This window comes from Camelina sativa, chromosome 11 (genome assembly GCF_030686135.1).
Source record: "Camelina sativa cultivar CO46 ecotype springtype chromosome 11, ASM3068613v1".
NCBI classification, from domain to species: Eukaryota; Viridiplantae; Streptophyta; class Magnoliopsida; order Brassicales; family Brassicaceae; genus Camelina; species Camelina sativa.
In genome coordinates, this window is record NC_141890.1 from 29,745,042 (window position 1) to 29,768,998 (window position 23,957).

General features: G+C 34.9%; 1 protein-coding gene and 2 pseudogenes across 1 annotated transcript; 2 read left to right on the plus strand and 1 right to left on the minus strand.

Annotated features, from left to right (window-relative positions):
- Window positions 1-9,055: 9,055 nt before the first annotated feature.
- LOC104728395 (F-box protein At3g49450 pseudogene) lies at window positions 9,056-10,220 on the minus strand (annotated as a pseudogene).
- A 6,078-nt stretch (window positions 10,221-16,298) lies between these two features.
- Window positions 16,299-18,192, plus strand: LOC104728396 (uncharacterized). Its single transcript, XM_087472688.1, has 7 exons — window positions 16,299-16,478; window positions 16,546-16,819; window positions 16,906-17,032; window positions 17,116-17,240; window positions 17,334-17,415; window positions 17,495-17,612; window positions 17,968-18,192. The coding sequence occupies exons 1-7, from the start codon at window positions 16,299-16,301 to the stop codon at window positions 18,190-18,192; spliced, it is 1,131 nt and encodes a 376-aa protein (XP_087328814.1).
- A 2,326-nt stretch (window positions 18,193-20,518) lies between these two features.
- LOC147934588 (uncharacterized) lies at window positions 20,519-22,802 on the plus strand (annotated as a pseudogene).
- Window positions 22,803-23,957: the final 1,155 nt, after the last annotated feature.

The window sequence follows — 23,957 nt, forward strand, 5'->3', positions numbered from 1 at the left end:
GCGGCTACACCTCAAAATGACAAAACAAAAGGGATATTCCGATTGTGATACTGGATAAGGGATACAATGATATTACTGACCTAGGGTTCTTCGGGTCCTCAGGTACCCATGCGGATCCTCTGGTAATACCCGGAACCGACCCAATACCCACAGATATAAGAAAACATTACCCATCGAGTATTTTTGGCAATAACCAAATCCAAAATAACCGAACTAGTTATTTTGGATCGGTTCCGGTTTAGGTCCTCGAATCCGGTTTTTTTTGCCCAGGGCTAGTGTTTCCGCACTAGAATGGGATCAGGTGGGATAAATTCCCCTATTCGTGGATTTCTCTGTAATGAATATATATGGCTCAAGGATATACGTATATAATGGTTTAAAGGCGATGGTTTATAACCCTAACACAGACAGTCCATAACATTACCCAAAGTGATAACTAGGAGGGCTCTAGCTAGCAAGAACCTATTTAGGGTATGATCCAATAAACAAACAAGTCAAAGTATTGTGCAAGTCACTAATTTGTACTAAGCTTTGGAAAGTGGAGGAGCATCAAGTTCTAACATTAGGAACGAAAAATATGTCGTGGAGAAAGATTGCATGTTCCCTACCCCATTACCCAATAAGTGCTGGGATTTGTATCAACGGAGTCTTGTATTATATAGCTGATCGGAAGAAAACAACTCCAAAACCTATGTTTCCAAAACTTAATACCATAGTTTGCTTTGATGTTATGTCCGAGAAGTTCACGTTTACTAACCAACCTCTAGACAACAATGACGAGTGGTACTACCCAACTCTGATAAATTACACTGGTAAGTTAGGTGTACTTTGTCAAGATTCTGGTGGTTATTTCAGCGGGAAAACTAAAAGTCTTGAGTTGTGGGTCTTAGATGATGTTGAGAAACAGAAGTGGTTGAGGAAAATCTACGTGTTGCCGCCTCTGTGGAAGAATCTTGTATCACTTCTAACGTTGTACATTGTGGGGATGACTAGTAACGGTGAATTTGTGTTTTATGTGGCCGTTTTACATGATCCTTTCTACATTTTCTACTACAAAGCGAAGGAGAATTCTATAGTAAGACTATCTCTAATGTGTTACTCTATTTTTTCTTCTAAAATAGAGTAACTCTAAAATAGAGCATTGTTTTCCTTCAATGTATTACTCTATTTTAGAGTTGAAAATAGACTTAGACCATTTCCAATGTGTTACTCTATTTTTTCTTCTAAAATAGAGCATTGTTTTCCTCCAATGTATTACTCTATTTTAGAGTTAAAATAGATTTAGTGTAAAAAAATAGACGTGACAATAGAGTTGCTCTATATATATAGCAATCCTATCATTTTCTCTATTTTAGAGTAAAATATAGAGTAGGATTAGAGCAAATGTTGCTCTATAATAGAGTTTTAACTCTAAAATAGAGTGGGGTTAGAGATACCTTAGTGTAAAAAAATAGAGGTGAAAATAGAGTTGCTCTATATATAGAGCAATCTTATCATTTTCTCTATTTTAGAGTAAAATATAGAGTAGGGTTGGAGCAAATGTTGCTATATAATAGAGTTTTGACTCTAAAATAGAGTGGAGTTGGAGATGCCCTAAAGAGTTAAAATCCAAAGAACTGGACCAGCAGCCAGGTCCGGCCCTTCACCCATTCTGATGAAACATTCGTATTGGGCCTCAACATTTTGAAGCCCATTTTGCAGGAATTTTTTTTCAAAAAAAATAATAATAAGGCCTCAAAAACCCCCCAAAACTAGTAAAAAGGCCTCATCATTTTTTAAAATGTCCAATAATAAGCTCCAAAAAAATCCAAAAATTAGTTAAAAGGCTACATAATTTGAAAAATATTACATAATTAATAAAATAGATTTTAAAATTAGAAAAAATTATCAAAATTAGCAAAAAAAAAGTCTCCATAATTAGCAAAAAAAGTCTCAAAATCAAAAAAGTTAATAAATAAAAATTTGTGAAGGTCCCATATAGTTAGCAAAACAAATATCAGCTAATATTATTTTTTAAAAAGAAAAAAACCTTAAACTTTTTTCTTTTTTTGTATTGGGCCTCCAATTTCACCGGACCGGCACTGCCAGCAGCTGGTTGTGGTGAAGGCATCTAACACTTTCATAGACGTAGACCACGTAGAAGGTTTAATTTGAAGCTTATGTGAGTGCATGAGCTTCTGATGTCATATCTCTACCTTTACAAAAGCGCTAAATTCTTGTGTTGTTTTTTATGTCTCACTAGCTCTTATTGCGTACGTCTCTTTTCTTTTCCATTGGTTTATTTTATTTTTCTGCACAAAAAAATCTCAAATTAAATCGTATTCTTGGTTATTTACTTTATTCTTCATTTGTTTAAACTTTTTCTTCACATGTTAATCTCATTTACGTACCTCTCTCTTCATATGTTTATTATATTCACGCGAATTTATCTTGCTTCCTTTACAAGTTACAATCCACGACCGTCTCAGCTTTTGATAAGTCCCAAAAAGAGAAACTTCCACTAAGCCCAACTCAACCAGGGCCGGCTCAAGATTTCTGCATATCCTGAACTATTGCATTATAGTACATTTTGGAAACTTAATTAGTATTTTAGTACAAATACTATTTATAATTGGCAAAATAGGTGAGAGAGTGTTTGTGTGTGAGTGTGTGTGAAATAGGAGAATTATGTAAGACCCATTTGTGATATTAAAAAATTGTGATAATTATTTAAATAATTGTTAATATAATCTTTTTTGAGAAAATTTTTCAGATACAAAAAAATCTATATTTTTTTCTTTATAATTTGATATACATTTTGTTTAATAATTTTTTAATATATTCTATACATTTATTTTATCCGTACACTTTCTAAAGTGTACGGATGTCTGTACACATTATTAAGTGTGTAAACATAATTAAGTGTACGGATGTTTGTACACTTTATTAAATGTACATATATTTACACACTTTATTAAGTGTACAGATGTCTCTACACATTATTAAGTGTATAGATGTAATGTGTACACTTAGTAATGTGTAGAGACATGTGTACACTTAATAAGGTGTGCAAATATCTGTACATTTAATAAGGTGTACAGACATTCGTACACTTAATTATGTGTATGGATACAAAATTTGTAAAAAATATTTAACACTATCAAATAAAATCATCAAACAAAATACATATCAAATTATAAAGAAAAAATATAGATTTTTATATATCTGATTTTTTTTTTAAAAAATACCATATTACCAAAATATTTGAATAAATATTTTTTTTTTCTCTTTCTCTCTCACAATTTTATCTCACAAACATTCTATCTCATAAGTGGGACCCTGGCTATTTCTCCAATTATAAATAGTACATGTATTACATTTCTAATTAAATTTGGAAAATGTATTAAAATGCCAATAATCTCTAAAAAAAAATTAACATGTAAAATTCTATTTTTTTTACTTTTGGACCCGTGCTCTTGCACCCCCAGCACATGTGCTAAGCCGGGCCTGAACTCAAGAAACACCAAATGTGACCCACAATCCAAAATATCAAACCATTAGACCACCTCCAGTAGGAGGTACTCTCCTCAGTTCTCTTGTTAATGGGCCCCAAATATTAAATAAAAAATCCATTTCAGGTCCAATAGACCAATACCCTCAGAATTGATCCTTTGGGAAGCAATTTGAGCAACCCATGAGAACCGTGACGTGGCTAATTGAGATTGGCTAATGATTAAATATAAAAGCTAATTTTTTTTACTTCGTTTTTCCTTTCTTTCTTCCCTGACTCTCTCTCTTCTCTGTCGACACAGAATGGCGACTCGCGGCGGTTCTTTCTGATGGCGTAAAGCGGACGGCGAGGTCCACCGGGAGACGAATCGGACAGAGAAGGTTCGTCTTCTCATCTCTTAATTATTGATCTCGTTGTTAATGTTAGGGTTTAGGTTAAATTCGATTTGATTGTGAGAGTGATTAATGTTTGATGTTCAATTGGTTTGTGATTTGTATGGAGGGTTTACGGGTGTTGTGTGAGGTGTTGTCTTTGTGTTTTAGATTGTAAAGGGATGAACTGTCTTTGTGTTGTAGATTGTATAGGTAATCATGCTTTTGATCCTAGTTGAACAAACAATAACACTTGACGATTTCTGGTGCTTTAAAGGTTTAGCAAGAGGAGATTGCTAAAGCCAAGCAAGCCATGGAAAGGAAGAAGAAGCTGGCGGAGAAAGCTGCTATAAGAGCTCAAAAGGAAGCTGAGAAGAAACAATCATATAAATTATATTTTATTCTAAAATTATAATATAAATAAAATGAATTTCAACTCGTGCTCTAGCACGGGTCCTAATCTAGTATCTGTTAATAGGGATACTTTTACCTTGTACGTTTGTATATCTTCCTTCTGTATATGTTTATGATGTATATATCTCCTGTTCTAATGCAAAATAGTTATCTCCATCCCAACCCATATGTGCAACTCAACAATAAATCCGAATTTTGTAAAATATGTTTAATTTTCCAAATTTTGTAAAATATGTTTATTATTCCAAATTTTGGAATTGTTTTTATTTTCTGTTCATATAAAGAATTTAAATAATTCTGTTATCATTTTAGATAATTAAAATTTGATAATCAATAACAAATTTTAAAAAATTATTATTTAATTGATTGAGCAACCTTCTTAGGATTATTTAGTGGAAGGATAATTTTGTTTAAGTTCTAAATGGGTTGCTTTAATTAGTTTAATATTAATTATATGATTAATTAATTTCTGAGCAACTTAGGAGGAGTACTGGAGTGGAGATGTTCTTAGCATCAGAGAAACGACACATAATTTCTCAAAATAATGTATTTTAATTAGTTTTATTTTAATATTATTATATATATATAAATAAAAAATCTGAAAAAAGAATTAACTAATAATAGACTGACATATGTCAAAAGAAACTATTATAAAAGAAACGTTCTTCAACTGTTGTTTCTCTTTATTTTTATTTTTTAATTTTTTATTAAAAATACCCCTAATGAAATTACCAGACATACCCTCACAGCCCAGTCAAACCCATTAATTGCTATTTGACCAAACAGAGTGCATATGTTCTCTACTAGTGATGTTAAAACGGGCCTTAAGCCCGCGGATCTTAACGGGTCCTGTACATTGTTTTTAGATTCGAATCCGTTTAGAAAACCAATAATTTTAATTGGGTATACCCGTTTAAGTCATTTTATTAACGGGTCTTATTTAATTTTAAATGGGCAGCCCGATAACTTTTTTTTTTGAATTCTTGATGTAAACGACAGCGTTTAGTCGAACTTAGGGCTAATGTCAGAGAAGTCGAACTCACGACTCGCGAAGCTGATCCTCTTGCTCAGAGGCTCCACCGTCACAACCTTTCGCCACCACATCCGACTCGGAGGCTCCACCGTCACAACCTTTTTTCTCCACCGTCACAACCCTTTTTCTCCACCGTCAATAGATTCAGAGGTCTCTCTCTAATCCCTCAGTTCAACTGATTTGCTTGGTGTTGGACCTGTTGGTCTTGTTCTTTGTGTATACTTGTATGAATCATGTTTGCTTCCTGGATTTTCCTGGGTTTTACCATGTTTGCTTCCTGGGTTATTGATACTTGACATTGCTATGTATTTTTGATGACACAAATCGACATTCGTTAGGCATTTGTAAAGTCACTCAAGCTTCTTCGATTCGTGTTGGTTCTGTAGTGTTGAATAACACTTAATTGATATAATGTTTCAATTTGTGACTGTGTGTTGAACTTGTATCTCCTTTAGGGTATAGTCTCTTAGCTCTTTGTCATTTCTATTCACCTCATTCTTTGTTTTTTTCTGTCCAAATATTAGCATTCGTGGTAAGAATAGAGAGTGGAGTTTTCAGCAGTGTTCCTACTGAGATTGATACGAATTTTACCCTCGATGCAGGTTTGGTTCTGTAGCCTCGGTGAATAACACAGAGGGAACGAAGAAAGCTGAGGAATTGAAGCGAAAGGCTAGAGATGATAGGTAATTAGACAATGCTTTCTTTGTGCTTAATAGTTTGTTTATTGCTTATGCTTGGTTTTTTGAAGTTTAATACTCGCTTTGTATTTCAATCAGATTTGAAAGAGACTAAAGTTGAAGTTCTACTGCTGCTGATAACACTGAGGAAGAGGCAAAGAAGAAAGATAGGCTTGTGAAAGAGACTAAAGTTGATTCCGCTGAAGAAGATAAACTCAAAGCTAGAGTATTGAGGTACTTTTATCCCTGAGGTAGTGTTTGATGCGTGTTTGATTTGATGCTTTTGATGCTTTTATAAACTTGTTTGTTTGCGTGTTAAATATTAATGTTATAAACTTGTTTGTTTGCGTATTTGTTATAAACTTGTTTGATGCGTGTTTTCAAAGATGTGTGATGTGTGTGTTGATCCAGAGAAGTTTTCAAATAATTTTTTGTGTTTGTTTGTTGGTCTTTGTTGTGTTTATATAGATTTACATCTCTGGATCGGGTCTATGTTGTGTTTACTCAACAAGTCTTTGTTGAGTTTATATAGTTGAATATTTTTTACGATGGAGGTGTATATAAGTCCATTCTGTTTTTACAGAATGGACCTAGAGTCTCAATACACAATGGCATTGCTCAATGCTCAGAATGATTATATTGCTATGAATGAGGAAGATGCTCAAGATGAAGACATTGAGATGGATGAGGGAGAAACTGAAATTGAAGAACCAGTGCAAAGTGACACAGTGTCTCAAGCTACACGAAAGAGACGGTTAACTTCAGTGTCTCAAGCATCAACTCAAGCTACACGAAAAAGTTCTCGAAGTATTGGAAAGCTTACAGCATAATTTTGGCCATGGTGTCTGTTTTAGATCCAAGAATGAAACTGCAAATGATTGAGATGGCTTATGAGAAAGTAGATCCAACAACTTCTAAGTTGAAAAAAGATGAGCTTAGAGCAAATTTGGTTAGGCTCTACAAGGATTATCAAGCTAAGTCTATGGCAAATGCTTCAGGTGTTTCAGCAGCTCCAACTCCACATGAGTTAGTTTCTGAGTCTCCACTTGATGATGACTTCGATAATGTAAGTCTACTTTCTTTACAATACTAAGAATTTGTATCAAAATGATGACTTCGATAATGTAAGTCTACTTTCTTTACAATATTAAGAATTTGTATCACAATGATGACTTCGATGATGTAAGTCTACTTTCTTTTCAATATTAAGAATTTGTATCATAATAATGACTTCGATGATGTGAATTGATGGTGCAGGATCTTTATGAGCTTGAAAGAAACATTGGAGTTGGGGTGGACAATACAAAGACACTTTTGGATATCTATTTAGATGAGCCAAGATTAGAGAGGAAGTCTTTTCCGAATTTGGATGTTTTGTCTTATTGGAAAGACAACCAACATCGACTTGGTGATCTAGCATGTATGGCACGTGATTTGCTAAGTATACCCATCACCACAGTTGCCTCAGAGTCGGCGTTCAGCATCGGATCTAGAGTGTTAACTCCATACAGAAACCGTTTGCTTCCAAAGAATGTTCAAGCTCTATTGTGTACTCGTAACTGGTTAAGAGGTTTTGCAGAATATGAAGGTAAGTTTCATACTCGTAATTGGTAAGCTTTACTTTGTTTCAACAGCTCTAAATTGCAACTAATTCACATTTTTAACAGGTAACATAGAAGAAGAAGATGATGAAAAGGATTCTCAAAACACAGGGAGTAATCAGGAGATTTAGGACTTCTTTTTAGTAATCAGTTTGGGTTGTGACTTGTGAAGATATTTGTATTGGTTACATTGGTAGTTTGATTACTTTGTTGTGTATTGTGTTCCTTTTTTAAACATATTATAATTTTAAACTTTGCAACAAATTATAATTTTAACTATTATAATTTGCAACAAACTCGTTTTGGACATCAGGACATGTTATAACTTTGCAACAGATTAAACTCTGTTCAAAAAATTACTGTAAAAATCATAAATGTCTAAATGTGCACTTGTAAAAGCAACAAAAATAAATGGCCAGGGTTCTAAATGGGTAACATATAAAAGGGTATAGTACTAAATGGGCAGGGTTTTAATGGGCATCTTAACATCACTATTCTCTACGAGTAAAATACTCCAGCAGATGGAGGTAAAATACTTTTGTGGATTCGCAATTTTAGACAACCCCATTTTAAGTTGTTGAATTTATGTATTTCAAGTGAAGATACCAACCGGATCATTCAAGTCAACGCTTTCGATTGACTACATAATGATTTTTTTTTGGGTCAAACGACTATATGATGATATATTGACAATATTCAGAAAGATCTAACGCATGAGCTTACATATGATTGGTTTGAGTTCGAAAGCCCCACTAGAAACAAATTTCACAGATTAGAATAAGTAAACAGTATATACCGCTTAATATAAGACAGTATCTCAGGTGTTCAGTGTAACAGAGTATAATGTCAAAGGAATAAGACAAAATACAAAGCGATTGATAATGAAAGAATGTGTGTATGATCCGAACTGGACTTGTATATAATATTCTAATGTGTGCATGATGCCATAACTTGAGATTTCCATCTCCGTTTGGAACTGTGCTTGACCAAACGGAGATGGTAAGATCATAGAAACATTAGATTTGTCTAAAATTACCAATCCATACAAGTATTTACCTCCATTTGAGATACTTACGCACATTGTTAGGGATAGGTTTTGGGTCTAATTTGGTGTTTGTTGAGTTGGGCTTCGTGGGAGTTTCTCTGTTTTGGGACTGTCATCGGCAAAAGCTGAGATGGGCGTGGACTGTAACTTGTAAAGGAAGCAAGCTAAGATAAATTAACGTGAATCTAAACATATGAAGAGGAAAGAAAATGAGATTAACATGTAAAGAAAGAGTTCAAACAAATGAAGAAAAAGTAGATAACCGTACAAAACCAAGCAATATCCATCAATAATACAACTTAATTTAAGAACAAATTTGCAGAAACCAATAAGCGCATTGGTGTAAAATGACGCAAGTGAGCAAGAGAATCAAGAAGCCAAACTATTTAGCGCTCTTTTAAGAGTAATATGACATCCGAAGCACTCAGATACGTTTAATATCTTCTGCGTGGTCAATAAAAGTGTAAATTTCTTGACGACTAACAGGTCCAATTCCTTGGATTTCAACTCTTACGATAGTATTCTTCTCCACATTGTAGTAGAAAATGTAGAAAGGATCACGTAGAAGAGCCGTTGAAAACACAAATTCACCATTATCCGTCATCCCCACAATGTTCAACCTTGTATATGGTACTAGCTTTCTCCACAGAGGCGGAAACACGTGGATTTTTATCAACCATTTATGTTTCTCAATATCATCTAGAACCCACAATTCAAGATTTGTAGTATTCCTGTCGAAATAATCATGACGAAGTACACCTAATTTACCAGTGTAATTTATGAGAGTTGAGCTCCACTCAACTTTATTGTCTAGAGCTTGGTTAATAAATGTGAACTTCTCGGACAGAACATCAAAGCAAACGACGGTATAAGGTTTTGGAAACCTAGGTCTCGGAGTCGTCCTGTTCTGATCGGCTATATAATACAAGACTCCATTGATACAAATTCCAGCACTTATCGGGTAATGGGGTAGGGAACATTCAATCTTTCTCCACGACAGATTTCTAACTCCTAGTGTCAGAACTTGATGCTCCTCTGCTTTCCGAAGCCAACTACAAAGTGAAATCCACAGTACTTTGACTTGTTTGTTGATGGGATCATACCCTAAATAGGTTCTCGCTTCATCCCTCCTTGTTCTCACTTTGGGTAATGTTATGGACTGTCCTGTGCTAGGGTTATAAACCATCGCCTTTAAACCCTTGTATCCATCTTTGAGCCATACATTTTCAGTAGATAGCAAGCCACGAATAGGGGCATTGATCCCACATGAACCAGTTCTAATGCGGAAACACATGTGATGATTGGTGGCTATAAGAGACAAGTTCTCGTCTGGATTTAGAGGCTGAGGTGAAGAGAAGAAGAGCCACTTACCGTTGATTTTGAAGGTGAACAAGAGTTGCGGACGAGCCGAAGATATTTTCAGGAACCGGTCCATCTGGACGGTGGAGAATGGAAGACCAGAGCTTCGACACGCAACGACACCTCGCTATGGTTTTCGCCGATAGTCTCGAGAATATATCATCAAAGAGATCAAAGGGTAGAGTATAGCCATTCTCCTCCTGGGAGACGTGCTTCTGCCGCAGTCTCATGGCGGAAACACTATGTGTTAAAAACCCTAGTCTAATCAATGTACCATTCCTTTTTGACTACATCAAGTGCGGAGGCTTCATTTTTATATGGGCCGGATCAGACTTAGTCAAGTATAGTGATTTGTACATATGGGCCGAGGGATGAGAGAACAAGTGCACGACGATTTTAATTTTATGATAAAAAATCTGTTTTTTTTTTTTTGCCTTTTTTCTCAGAGTCGGTCAATTCAATTTACATTTTTTAGCTACCTACGTGAGTTGGACGTATATGATAAGATTAAGGGCCTGACTGGTTCAAACACTGCGGTTATGGTTGCGGTTACGGGAGATTGCGGAAGCAGGCGATTGCGGTTTCAAGCGTATTAAGCATTTTGAACGACTGGTTTAGTAGTTTAAAATTGGTGCGTTTGCGGGAGGTTTACGACTGGTTGACCAGCAGATGCAATAGCGGTTGGATCATAATAAATGTGATATATAATATATAAATGTTTAAAATCACAAAAATTTTAATTTAACTTGATTTATAATTTAAATTTATTAAAAAAATACTAAAATAATTATTCAAAAAACAAATAAATTTCATATTGAAATACTTATTCCTTTATGCATTTGACTTTTCACCAAAAATTTAATCAAGTAATTTGATAAATGACAAAACATATGCTTTAGATCGTAGATCTTTTCTCTTTTCTCTTAGATCGTGGGTCAGTAGTTGCATTGGTAGAAATGGTTAAGTGAGAGTTGAGAAGAGACACCAATGATTTGTTTTAATATTTTTCACAAATATTATTATTTTTTAAAAATTTCTGATGAAATATTATATTTATTTAGATTTTTTTGAACTTATGTGCGATGTACCATTAAATTTACATCAAGTTTTCCGGATTATTATTAATTAAAATATTATTTTCTTCTAATTGCTTATTTTATAATCTCTGTAATTGTATCCGTACTTCATTTTCTCCCATCATTAATGAGTAAAATAGTTAGATAGAAGACATAACACAAAAGAATTTCATTATCATTGATTTCTTTTAAGTTTTTTACAAAAAAAAAAAAATTCCAACCGCAATCGCCCGCAACCGCAAACGCTTGCGGGAAGCAGCTTTTGAAATTCAGTGGTTTGAAGCGGTTGGGAGCGATTAGGAGCAATTGGGAGCGGTTTGTGTGATTGGTTCAAATCACTAGCAACCGCTACCACCCGCAAATGCTGCGTTTGCGAGAGGTAGCGGGAGAACCAGTTAACACCTAAAGCAACCCACCAAAGATGTGTGAATCTGTCACTTTAATCTTTCTAACGAACCTTCGGAAAAAGGGGAAATAAATGGAATATGTTATAACAACAGGTTTAGAGAATTGTTCTCTTATATTATTCATCTCTTCTATATGATACAACATATATAGGGATACATATTAGAATTTAGGGTTTATACTAATGGGTCCATAATGGACATCCATATAATACAATATATTTATAACACTCCCCCTTGGATGATCATTATAAAAATGTAGTCCCAAATGCGCATGTGAGATGTTGCCTCATTAAAAACTTTACTAGGAAAACCAGTGGGAAAAATCATGGTTAAGGGAAAAAGAGTGCATCACGCTTTTTCTCCCCCTCATAAGTACATCACTTGAAATCTTCGATATGACCGATCCAATATGATGAAGTAGCTTCTTAAAAGTAGTGGTTGGAAGCGTCTTGATAAATGGTTCGCCTAATCTTCACTTGAACGAATTTGTAGTAAACGTGTATCGTCATTCTTCTATTAGTCATGGATCTCGCAAGTGACTCATCTTTATCATTACTCATCAATGTATGTCAAAGACTTTGAAGATGATAGTCTTTCACCATTGGAATCAGAATATTCCTTTTCAGGTGTTTATCTATCGCGTGTTCTTTTGTTGTCTCATTAAAAACATTTCAAGGAAAAACCCAATAGGATAAAAACCATGATAAGGGAAAAAGAGTACAACCACGCTTATGATCATATTTATCCCCCTGAAAGCATCATCTTGAGGTTACGTATTATGATCATATATATCGACTTTGTAAACTGTTGTAAAGAGCGTTTTTAGGTACAAACTCATATGATCATCATATATTTTACTGGGTCATTGAACTTCAAGTCATTTGAACCCCTTTCATATAGAAGATCTATTTGAAATTAAGCCCAAATATTATATTACATATAATCTTCTAAACAATCATCTTAAAAATAGGAGTTATTCATAATCTCCTTGTAAAACTTTCTCTTTCAACTCTTCTTCTTAGTATGGTACTACAAGACCATTTTTCTATGTAAGATGATGTAAGCATCTTGAGATAACATCTCATTCATCATATGTCAAATCTATAACCTCAAAAAAATTCATGAAAGATCTGATCTTATACAATCCGGTTTCTCCATCTTTCAGGAGTAATATTTCAACATTGATTGGTGCTACCGAAGATCAGATAATATTTTCATCATCAACATATTTTGCACTTGTTCTTGTACCTTCCTTTTAACAAGAACCACTTGTAAGTGCTGAAGAGATAAGATGCACATATAATTTTTCTTTGAACAAGGTTCAGCAAATGCCTACATCCTCAAACTTTGTTAAAAATATTTCTTGAACACATTTACAACTAGTGTTCAATCTCGGATTTACACAACCATAAGATCTTATCTTAACTTGTTCCCGATTTATTTTCAACCCACTATGAGATCTCTAAGATCAACAATGATCTATACACATGATTCTCTCATAGAGATAAACTCTCACCCTTTTCTCTCCAAAGGTGTCAAAAAGGCATCAAGACTTTTTCTTGCTTTTACAATATTTTCGAGAACTATAAAGTATTGCTTCTAGCAATATAATTATTTTAAGGGAAACTCTTATAGTTTGAAAACCTTCTAAATAGAATAAATCAAGTCTTGCCTTATTTTCAAATTCATAAGGGATCTACATAGTTGCTTCCACCATATGAGAGTGCATTTCTCATAATAATCCCCTTATGTCCCACTCATTTTACACTTTCAAGTGTAAAGACTACAAATCCAAATATTATCTCTTTAAGAGACTGAACTATCTCAAATAGTTACTTCTTTCAATGATTAATCAATCATTCTTTGTGTACACTTTCCAATAAAACTTTTCATATTAACCGCGGTTTATGATCCTCGATTTTTATCCATAACATCATCAACTGCAACACTGCATGCAAACATATTTACGACGTTGATTTGCTTATTGGTTCCTTTTCATTCTAGACTCGACTCAACTTGTTGAGATTTCCTTTCATTATGATTCTCAGGTACCTGAATCTCTTTCTTACTCATGTATACATCTCTTCGAGAGATTTGCCATAACTCTTTGCTTCCTCGGTGCCATATTAAATTATACTCCTTTTCTTTTCCGAGGATGCTTATATTTGGAACCATAAGTCTATCACACTTCATGCGATCTTTAGACTTACTAGCAGTTGATCTTATCATTTTAGGACATTAATTGGAGCACATCTGGTATATGTGAATTTTCACTCAAGGTCAGAAAATGGCTCTTGCATGCTTTTAGCATCTTTGCAAACTTTGCCAATAAATTATCTTTTCAACTTCTAGCGCACATTTCTTAGTACGAGGATCAAGATCATTTCTTATAATATATTTCTTCAGCTGTTTATTTTCTCCCCCTGATGTTGGAAAGACTGACTCACTGAAACAACAATCTCTGCATCTCGAGCCTCAAATTCTCGAGATATTAAATCTTGGAAAGATATTCATATCCAACATATTTCCAACATTCTTTCAACTTCCATCTTGATCATTGTGGTGGAGTAATTTAACATGTATAAACACATTTAGATGGAATATATCTGGTTTCTGACCCAAACCAATTATAGTGGGGAGTACTCGAGATATTCAATCATCAAGAGAGATTTATATCCAACATATTTCCAACATTCTTTCAAATCCCATTTTAATCACTGTGGTGGAGCAACTCAATATGTATTTCACATTTAGATGGGATACATATGGTTTCTGACCCAAACCAATTGTAATGGGCAGTACTCACGATTATTCGTTGGCATGATGCGAAATACTTGACATATAGAGTCATTTATGTCAATTACTTGGCATGGTTTCACCACCATTGTCAATTAACCAAATACTCTTGCAAACTCCATGTTGCAAGTTAATAACAAACATATATAGTGGATGATCAGTCCACAATGTCGCTTTGTATACGTACCAGAAAATTGACATTATCCAAATTCATGGGGTCGGTGAAACCATATAATCGGTTTGCTTTGTAAAGCAGCACACATAATAAATCACTAAGAAAACTCTTCAGGTTCTCTAGTGAATGTTTTCAGAAATTTATGATTATTCTTTTGCATCAATACTAAACCGGAATGACTTAACCGGTCATGCCAAACAGTGAGATTTTCAGAAAGCATTTTATCTTCTAGATAAAGCATGTAATCTCTAAAATAATTTTCTTGTCTTGGGTAATACTTATGATTTCAAAGTATTTTTCGATTATTGTCTCACCATGATTACTTTTCAAATCCTCAAGATTTCAAACTCATTTTGGGTGTGAACATAATCTTAAATTTGTTCCATCACCTCTCTATATGGATTCATTAATTCTCCCCCTCGAGATGATGACACTTCATATCTATCAATCTCGATTTGAATTCCACTCTGTAATCAATAATATTCTCAAATTGGGTCATGTATTATATCTTACACCATTTTGACTTTGAGACTAATCGGGAGACTATAACACATTAATATCAAATTGTTATCCCATAGACAATAATATATATACTCTTCTAGAGCTTTTAATACTTTTTCTACTACTTCTTAATATTGTAGTAGAATAGTGGAAACCACTTATAGCATAAAGTCATATTCACTTCAAAGAATAGACCAGCCCAATAGGATGTGATTCACATCAACATCTCATAATTTTACTCATTCACAAATAACAAGATTATAAAATTTTAAAATATATTTTTCACTATATTGTGTCTACATGACAACAATATTTTGTGACAAGTAAATTATGTATTTTCTAATATCTTTCCATCAAAGATATCAATTTCAATTATATAATCTTGGTAATAATTGGAATCAAGTTGATTTGTATTCTTTTATAGAATTTTAATCATTTACTTTCTTTAGATTATTCTAAAGAACTATTGAATTTTTATGGTCATATACTTGGACTTAAACCTCCCCATAGAAGTGATGCCAAGAAAACATGATCAATAATTATTATTTAGTAATTTATTACTAAATTTTCAATGTATTCACCAAAGAAGGTTGGAGACATTATTTAAAATATTTTATCATGATATTATATCTAATTTTAATTAGATTTAAATTTGTGATTAAAATTCACAAACATTATAAACAGTCATATAATTGAGTGTTAAATAAGTAATAAGCATCATTTATATATTTTATTATATATATATTTTTAATAACCTTTTTTCTTTTGTAAAACAAGTAAGAAAATAATTTCATGATAAAAACTTTGAAATTACTTACTAATAAAAGGGGTTATTTGAAGCTCCTCAGGCCATCCACATCAGCCAATTCTAAACACCTTAGAAGATGCCACGTCACCTTCTAATATTTTTAATAACCTTTCCCCTTTTTTCCTCTTCTAATATTACCTAACATATTGTTTTGTTTTGATGGAAGCCAATTAAAAGGGCTATTTTCGTAATATTACTTAAGCCCATTGATTAAACTTTGAGCTAATAAGCCCATAAATCTGATATATTCTAGACTCGAGGAAAAAAAACTTTTTTCATCGAGAACTCTTCCTCCGCTCTCCACCATCGTCATCGTCTTCCAAAAAAAAACCTTTTTCAATCGATTCAACTTACTAGAAATTTAATAAAGAAACAACAGTTATCAAACCTCTGAGTTTCCCTACTCCGTCTTCTTCAAAGTCCAATTTAATGGCTATTATCTCCAAAGTCATCAACAGTTTCAGAATTAAAATCTATAAAGTCGACTACCCTTGCCGATTATACAACCAACCCAAAAAAATACAGAGAACCACTACAAACTATAGATGGAAAAATCGAAACTACAAGCCCCTCCCCAGCCATTCACCTTTCCGATTTTTGATACCATTGATGGAGACTTTTGCAAGGAAGACGTTTTAGTCCCCCTCATCCATTTTTGGGAAGCTCAAAATTTCAAGAAAGGAAACATGCTTATGGGCGTTCAACTGCTTCTCATCGACTCTAAGGTATGTTGACCATATATGTTTCCAATAAACTCTTATGAAAAACGAAACCTAACTGTCAAACTTACAGTCTAATGCAGTCCAAGCCTACATACCAGCAAACCGCCTATTCCGCTATGAAGGTCGTCTGAAATCCAACTGTGTTTACACACTCAACAATTTTATGATCATTGCCAGCAAAAAGGTGTACAAAGTGTCAGACCACAAACACGGGATCGTCTTTACGGAGAAAATATCAATGGTATTGGAGCCTATTGGAGACCATCAGATCGACGAACAAAAGCTTCGTTTCCGTAACTATGAAGATTTTGCCTCTATTGTAGACACAAATGCAGATCTATTTGGTTAGTTAATCGTAACTGTTGTTTATTTTTTAAAACCTTAAACTATGATCTAATTTCATACCTTCTTATTTCCATGTATGTTGTAGATTTTATTGGCCAGTTACGCCAAATTGTTGGCGACAATATCCACTCCACTTCAACACTGGAAACAACGCCGCAAGTGGAAGGCAGCCGATCAAGTGATAGAATGTTCTTACATCTCCAACTGAAAGAGTAATGCATTCTACCATTATTTTTAAAAAGCAAACCCATTACTAAGTTTACAAACAACTAAATAACATAATTCTCATATTTAGTGGCCAGACTATTCGTATATACCTCTGGGGAACCATTGCTGCACTATTTAGAGAAAGATGGAACCAAAGTGAAGTCAAGCCAGTTGTCCTCCTCATCACTACTGTCAACCCAAAAACAGTAGGACGTATGTAATCTTTTCTGACAGTCGACATAATCTTGGTAAGGTAGAACAAACAAATTAAATATCTAACAAGAAAAATTTTCTACATATTTGCAGCTGCTATGGCACTCAACTCAACATCTTCCACACGCATATTCTTTGACGCAGACGTCGCAGAAACCAAACAATACCTGACATGGTATTCATTTCATTAGTTATTAATAAACACATCTCCACTTCCTCTTGAAATCGAATCTAACTCAGTTTTTGGTTAACAGGTTAGGTGATAATGGTCACAACACTCCAAAAATTGCAAGCTCCTCCTCTGCCGTTACCAAACTTGAGACAGTTACAATCCAGGAAATTCTCCAATTTCTACAAACTGAGAATCCCCAGGTGATGTTCGACTTTCCATTTAATTTACAATTTTCAAACTTTTGAAACAGCTTTATCAAACTAAACAGTTTTAAACACAAAACAGGAAGATAGCTTCTACTGTTTTGGTACCATTCTTGACATACAACCACAATATGGTTGGTACTACATCTCATGCAGCAAATGCAACAACAAACTTGAGAAGGCTGATACATATTTGTACTGCAACTATTGCAACGAATCCAACAACATCGGTGTCATCAGGTTTCTCAAATTCTAACTCAGACATGTGCTTTACTTAATCTTGCCTTTAAAAAAAAAAGAATTTAAAGATTTTCATGATTACTTAATCTTGCCTTGCAAATTCCAAATCAAGCTCTCTGAATATAACTTCAAAACTTCTCGCCAAACTGTCTCAATCTCCCGCATTTTGGAAACCATCACTGACCATCCAGCCAACTCAGAAGAAGGAAGTTCTACCAAGTTGATTACTGAAAGTCAAATTACTACCACTACAGGCAAATCTCAAGGAAAATCACATGTCAATGATTCAACCGATAAGAATGGATCTACTCCGGAGAAACGTCCCCGCCTGGAATAATAAGTAGTGTTGTTCTTTGTTTTCATAATTTCCATTGTGTGTCAAGACTTATGCTTTTCCACTGTCTTTCTATAAACTCTATGTGTTCAAAGGATCAAATAAATTGAATAAAGTATGTTGCCTTCTCACTATCGTAGCAGTTATGGTCAAGTACGTACTTGAAATATTGTTAACTAGGACAAAGTTTAAAGTCTTATCACAAGAGTTGTTCTATCTATATTGCAAATCAAAAGTCGGAAAATTCTAACCAACGTAAGTAAACATCACAAGATGCATCAAACAAGCTCCACGGCCAAAGGAAAAACTACGATGCACTTCCGAAAGTTACAAATACCGTGTAAAACCAACTGATATCTAATGTAGCTTCTGGGAACATCATATGCCTCTCTCCTCAAGAACAACTCCTTATACTTATACGTTTATCACATATAAGGAACCTAAAACGCAGAAAAAGAACATAGTAGTTAAAGCAAAGTTATTCATATACAAATTACAGAAAAAATACATGAAAATATAAAAAAGGTTACATTTTAAAAAAACAGTAAAACCTGAAAATATGTATCGTCAGTTCAAAATTAAATTAATCATCCACTCTTTAACTTTCCCACTAATTATAAACAAAACTCCTCACGTTCTTACAAAGAGTTTCACAACTCCCTAGAGCTTCCCTGACTTCCCCAAAAACAAAAAAAACAGTGACGCCTCACCCTCAATATCCTACTACATTCAAAGCTTTCTCACCATCGTAGGTTTGATATACTCTACACTTCACAAACACCTAAATACCGAACCACACCTACTTATCCAAACTTTTTTAAGAGTTGCAGGTTGGATAAACGGCGGTAAATAATAAACAAAAGCACAAAGCACCGCTACAGGATACAGAGAATCAAAGAAAAAGGAAAAGAACTTACGAGAAAGGTACATGTCAGTAAAATTTCTTCTAAAATATAACTAAATAGTGTCGCTTACAACAACCAACTAACCATCAAAACCTGCAGGTCAAACGAGCCGAGATCTTCAAATTCCTATTACCAGCTATTACAATTGTAAGTTTTGTCAATCCCCTAACCAAAAAAACATGGTCAAGAGTCATCGCTTCAGGAAATAGGCCGCTAACATACACTTTGCTATTATCTAAATAGGTGGCTGTGAAAAATGCAACATACACGGTCCATCCCTCCATCCTGGAATAAGTACTTATATATTATGACCCCTTTAACACATATACTAATTAGAACATTGCATTTCTAATATAGTTCGTCATAAGGAAGCCTGATCATATCGGAAAGCAATCATAGTCTCTAAGAAATGGCTACGGCACAACAAACGCTCTGTCTCTACAAACCGACGACCTATTAAGCGCCAAAGAATTAACCGAAGCACAACTCACCATCAAGCATCTACTTCGACAAATAAAAAAGGTATATCTAATTCAATAGAAATATTCAACCTGATGTACTACTAAAACTTTAATTTCTTCATTCAGACAAGGGAAAATACATGAACAAAACAACAAAGCATCACCCCACCGCCTATCATGATTGTAAGCTTCTCCTGATAGTACTACTCCATTAAACATAGACCCATGCTAAAGTTTATTTCCTAATTACCAAAGCATTTGCTAAATGCAGGTGGATGCGAGAGGTGTTCTGAATACGGTAAGATCATCATCACTAATGTTATTTAATGGCTATGTCATTTACAAAATAAATATTCTACAATTACTAACACACATTAGATAAACACTTAAAAACAGTGAGGAGCAAAAATAGAAGAACAATGAGACGTGCCCTTATCTTATTCAAAAGACTAAACCGCAAAGAACTATGTCAGTTGCTGAGCATTGGAAACAAAAAAACCTCTACCATCTACAAAATAATACCTAATATATGTGTCATTCCTTATGCATAACACAATTATTGTACATGTGAATCATCTCAAACGCCACAAAGATTATCCAGGCAAGCCAGAAAAGAACTTCGAGGTCACCCTACATCATACAGTACTATATCCTCCATAATCATCCTTCTTTAACCCTTGGATAAAATTTGACTATATTTTAACTCTTCATCCAACAGAATCTATGGCAAAAGACAATCCAATTTTACAATGAAGCCATTGTAATGCATTAGTATGGTATTCTGAGAAAACGGCTGATGATTTTATAACTGGAGAACCAGTTTTCACAATATGTTGCGGTCAAGGACGAGTTAAACTACCACCAATCAGACAAACTCCTGCATATCTCGATCACCTCCTAGAACATAGATTCTCATTTAGTATGAACATACGAGTCTAAAATTCTATCCTAGCATTCACATCAATGGGAGCCAAAATAGATCATATTGTGACATCAGGAAGAGGCCCACCATGTTTCAGGATACATGGCCAAAATTACCATCGGATTGGTTCCTTAATCCCATTGCCAGGCGACTCACCAAAGTTTCTGCAAATGTATATTTTTGATACTGAAAATGAGGTCTCCAATCGATTGAAGACAACGTCACAAAGAAACACAGGAAACGATCTTCAAGAGGAAGTAGTTGTCGGCTTGCTTAAGATGTTAGATGAACACAATTGTTTGTGTATGTTCTTCCGGAAAGCAAGAGATATATACAAAGCAAATGAAGTCCAAGATTTAAGAATGTGATTGGTTGGTCAAAGAGGTAAGGGTAAGCAGTATGATTTACCTCAAGTGAGAGAAGTGGCGGGTCTTATTGTGGGAGATATAACAGCCACTACCGGTTACAGAGATGTAATCTTGGAATTGCAGTCAGGCCACTTGCAAGAAATTAGGGACGACCATCCTTTGTTCATGAGCTTGCAATATCCATTGTTGTTCCCATTTGGCGAATATGGGTTTCACATAGAAATCCCCCATGCGGTCACACAAAATGGCGAAAGAAGAAGGACTTACATAAGTATACGAGAGTTCTATGCTTACCAAATCAAAACAAGACTGGCCGAAGGAATGACAATCATAAAGTCAGGACGCTTATTTAACCAGTATGTTGTTGATGTATACACAGTCATTGATCAAGAAAGACTTTGCTGGGCAAAAGACAACCAAGAACAGTTAAGAGCTGACTTATACAACAACGTATTTGATGCAGTGAGTAAAGGTGACACCGAAGCCATAAAAGTAGGGAAAAGAATAATTTTGCCCTCAAGTTTTACAGGGGGTCCTCGATATATTATAGAAAAATATCATGACGCTATGGCAATATGTAGAGCATATGGTAATCCAACTTTATTCATCACAATGACTGCAAACCCTAACTGGCAATAAATAAAGGATCATTTGGCTACTTATGGAGGCACATCAGGAAACGACAGACTAGATATTGAATGTCGTGTCTTCAAAATGAAACTCGATGAACTCCTTAAAAACCTCGAACAAGGCACATTCTTCAGTCCATCTATTGCTCGTACGTTCTCAATGTTAATTTATGTTTAAATCAATTAAAAAATTTTAATTACTTACATGATTTACATATTTCGTTCAGTGAAAGTTCCAGAAACGCGGCCTCCCACACGCTCATATACTTCTATGGTTGGATAAGACACCGAAACAACCAAGCCCTGGTCAAATTAATACAATCATTTCGGCGGAAATACCTAACAAAAGTGAAGACCCACTTGGATTTGAACTGGTGGAAAAGCACATGATGCATGGACCTTGTGGAATTGATAGGCCATCGTCTCCTTGCATGACAAATAAAGTCTGTACGAAAAAGTATCCCCGTCCTTACAATGAGCACACGACGATTGACCAATCTGGCTATATTATATATCGTCGATGTCCTAACGAAGAAAACATTGTCATCAAAGGAGGAACAAGGTTGGATAATCGCTTTGTCATACCACACAATCTGCCTATTTTGAAAAAATATCAAGCACACATCAATGTGTAATGGTGCAACACTTCAAATGCTGTGAAGTACCTTTTCAAATATGTAACAAAAGGAGTGGATAAAACAACTATTTTGATCGAGAAAGGTACTACTAACACAAGCAACAATCAAGATACTACAAGGGTTGTCAAGGAAAGAAATGAAATTCAAGAATACTTAGACTGTCGATATCTCTCTGCTTGTGAAGCTATGTGGCGCATTTTTGCATTTCACATACATCAAAGGAAGCCTTCGGTTCAGAAATTGATTATCCATCTTGAAGGTCAACAATCAGTTGCTTACAAAGAGACAACAAATTTGCAATATGTCTTATCAAGAGCTAATATCGAAAGGACCATGTTCACAGCATGGATGGAAATGTGTGACCAATGTGAAGAAGCAAGACAATATACCTATGTCGAATTTCCAATTCACTATGTCTAGGACAATGATACTAAACTCTGGCATAAGAGACAACTGGGTTACTTAATAGGCAGAATAGTCAATATCCACCCAACTTCTGGTGAGTTATACTACCTTAGGATATTGCTCAATGTCATTAGAGGGCCAAGAAACTACGACGAGATCAAAACAGTAGGTGGGGTAATTCAAGCAGATTATAAGGCAGCATGTTGCGAAAGAGGTTTGCTAGACAACGATAAAGAGTGGCATCAAGCTATGAATGAAGCAAATAAATGGGCAACAGCTTTTTAATTACGCCAACTATTTATTCTATTGCTTATATATTATGAAGTAGCAAACCCACTACGATTGTGGGAACAGACGTGGAAATCAATGTGAGATGACATACCTAACAAGCAACAGCGAGCTTTTGGATTTCCCAGTATGAATTTCAAAGAGGATGAGCTGCAACATTATACTTTGATCGAGATAGAACAGATCCTCCACCAACATGAACGGTCACTCATGGACTTCAATGATATGCCTAAACCTGATTTAAAAGTCCTAAAAGAATTAGGCAACAGCTTATGGCGACAAGAACAACAGTACGACGTTTTAAAAGAGGGAGAAGAACATCATAAACTGTTCAACCAACTTAATCCAGAACAACAAAATGTCTACAAGGCAGTTTTGGAATCCGTCTACAACAATATGGGACAACTATTCTTCCTCTATGGAGCTGGGGGAACTGGGAAGAAATTTGTCTACAAGACAATAATCTCCAAATTAAGATCAGAGAAACGTATAGTCCTACCTGTTGCTTCATCTGGCATTGCAGCGTTGCTTCTCCCAGGTGGAAGGACAGACCATTCAAGGTTCAAGATCCCTCTAATCGTTACTGAAGATTCCATCTGTGAAATTAAGAAAGGTACAATGCTTGCAGAGCTACTAATCAAAACTGACTTGATCATATGGGATGAAGCACCTATGTCTCATCGACACACATTTGAGGCGCTCGACAGAACATTGAGAGACTTGCTTTCCACAGAAGACTCTTCAGCGAGCGAAAAACCTTTTGGCTGAAAGACGGTCCTACTCGGTGGAGACTTTCGGAAGATCCTCCCTGTGATACCGCATGGAACCAGAGCAGATACGGTACTTGCATCTATAAGCCACTCATATTTATGGAATTCCTACAAAGTATTTATGTTGGAAACAAACATGAGACTACACCATTCAGAAACAAGATTCGCAACTTGGCTACTAACTATTGGCAGTGGAACCGCACCAACATGTGAAACAGATGATGCGAATGATAAAGATGAAGGTGAAGTCGTACAAGTTCACCATTCTTTTTTTTAAAACCAAAAGGAAACCAACTCCAACAAATCACTGAAGCAGCATATCCACTACAACAAAGCTCCGACACCACCTTTAAATATTTGACAGAACGAGCAATCCTAACTC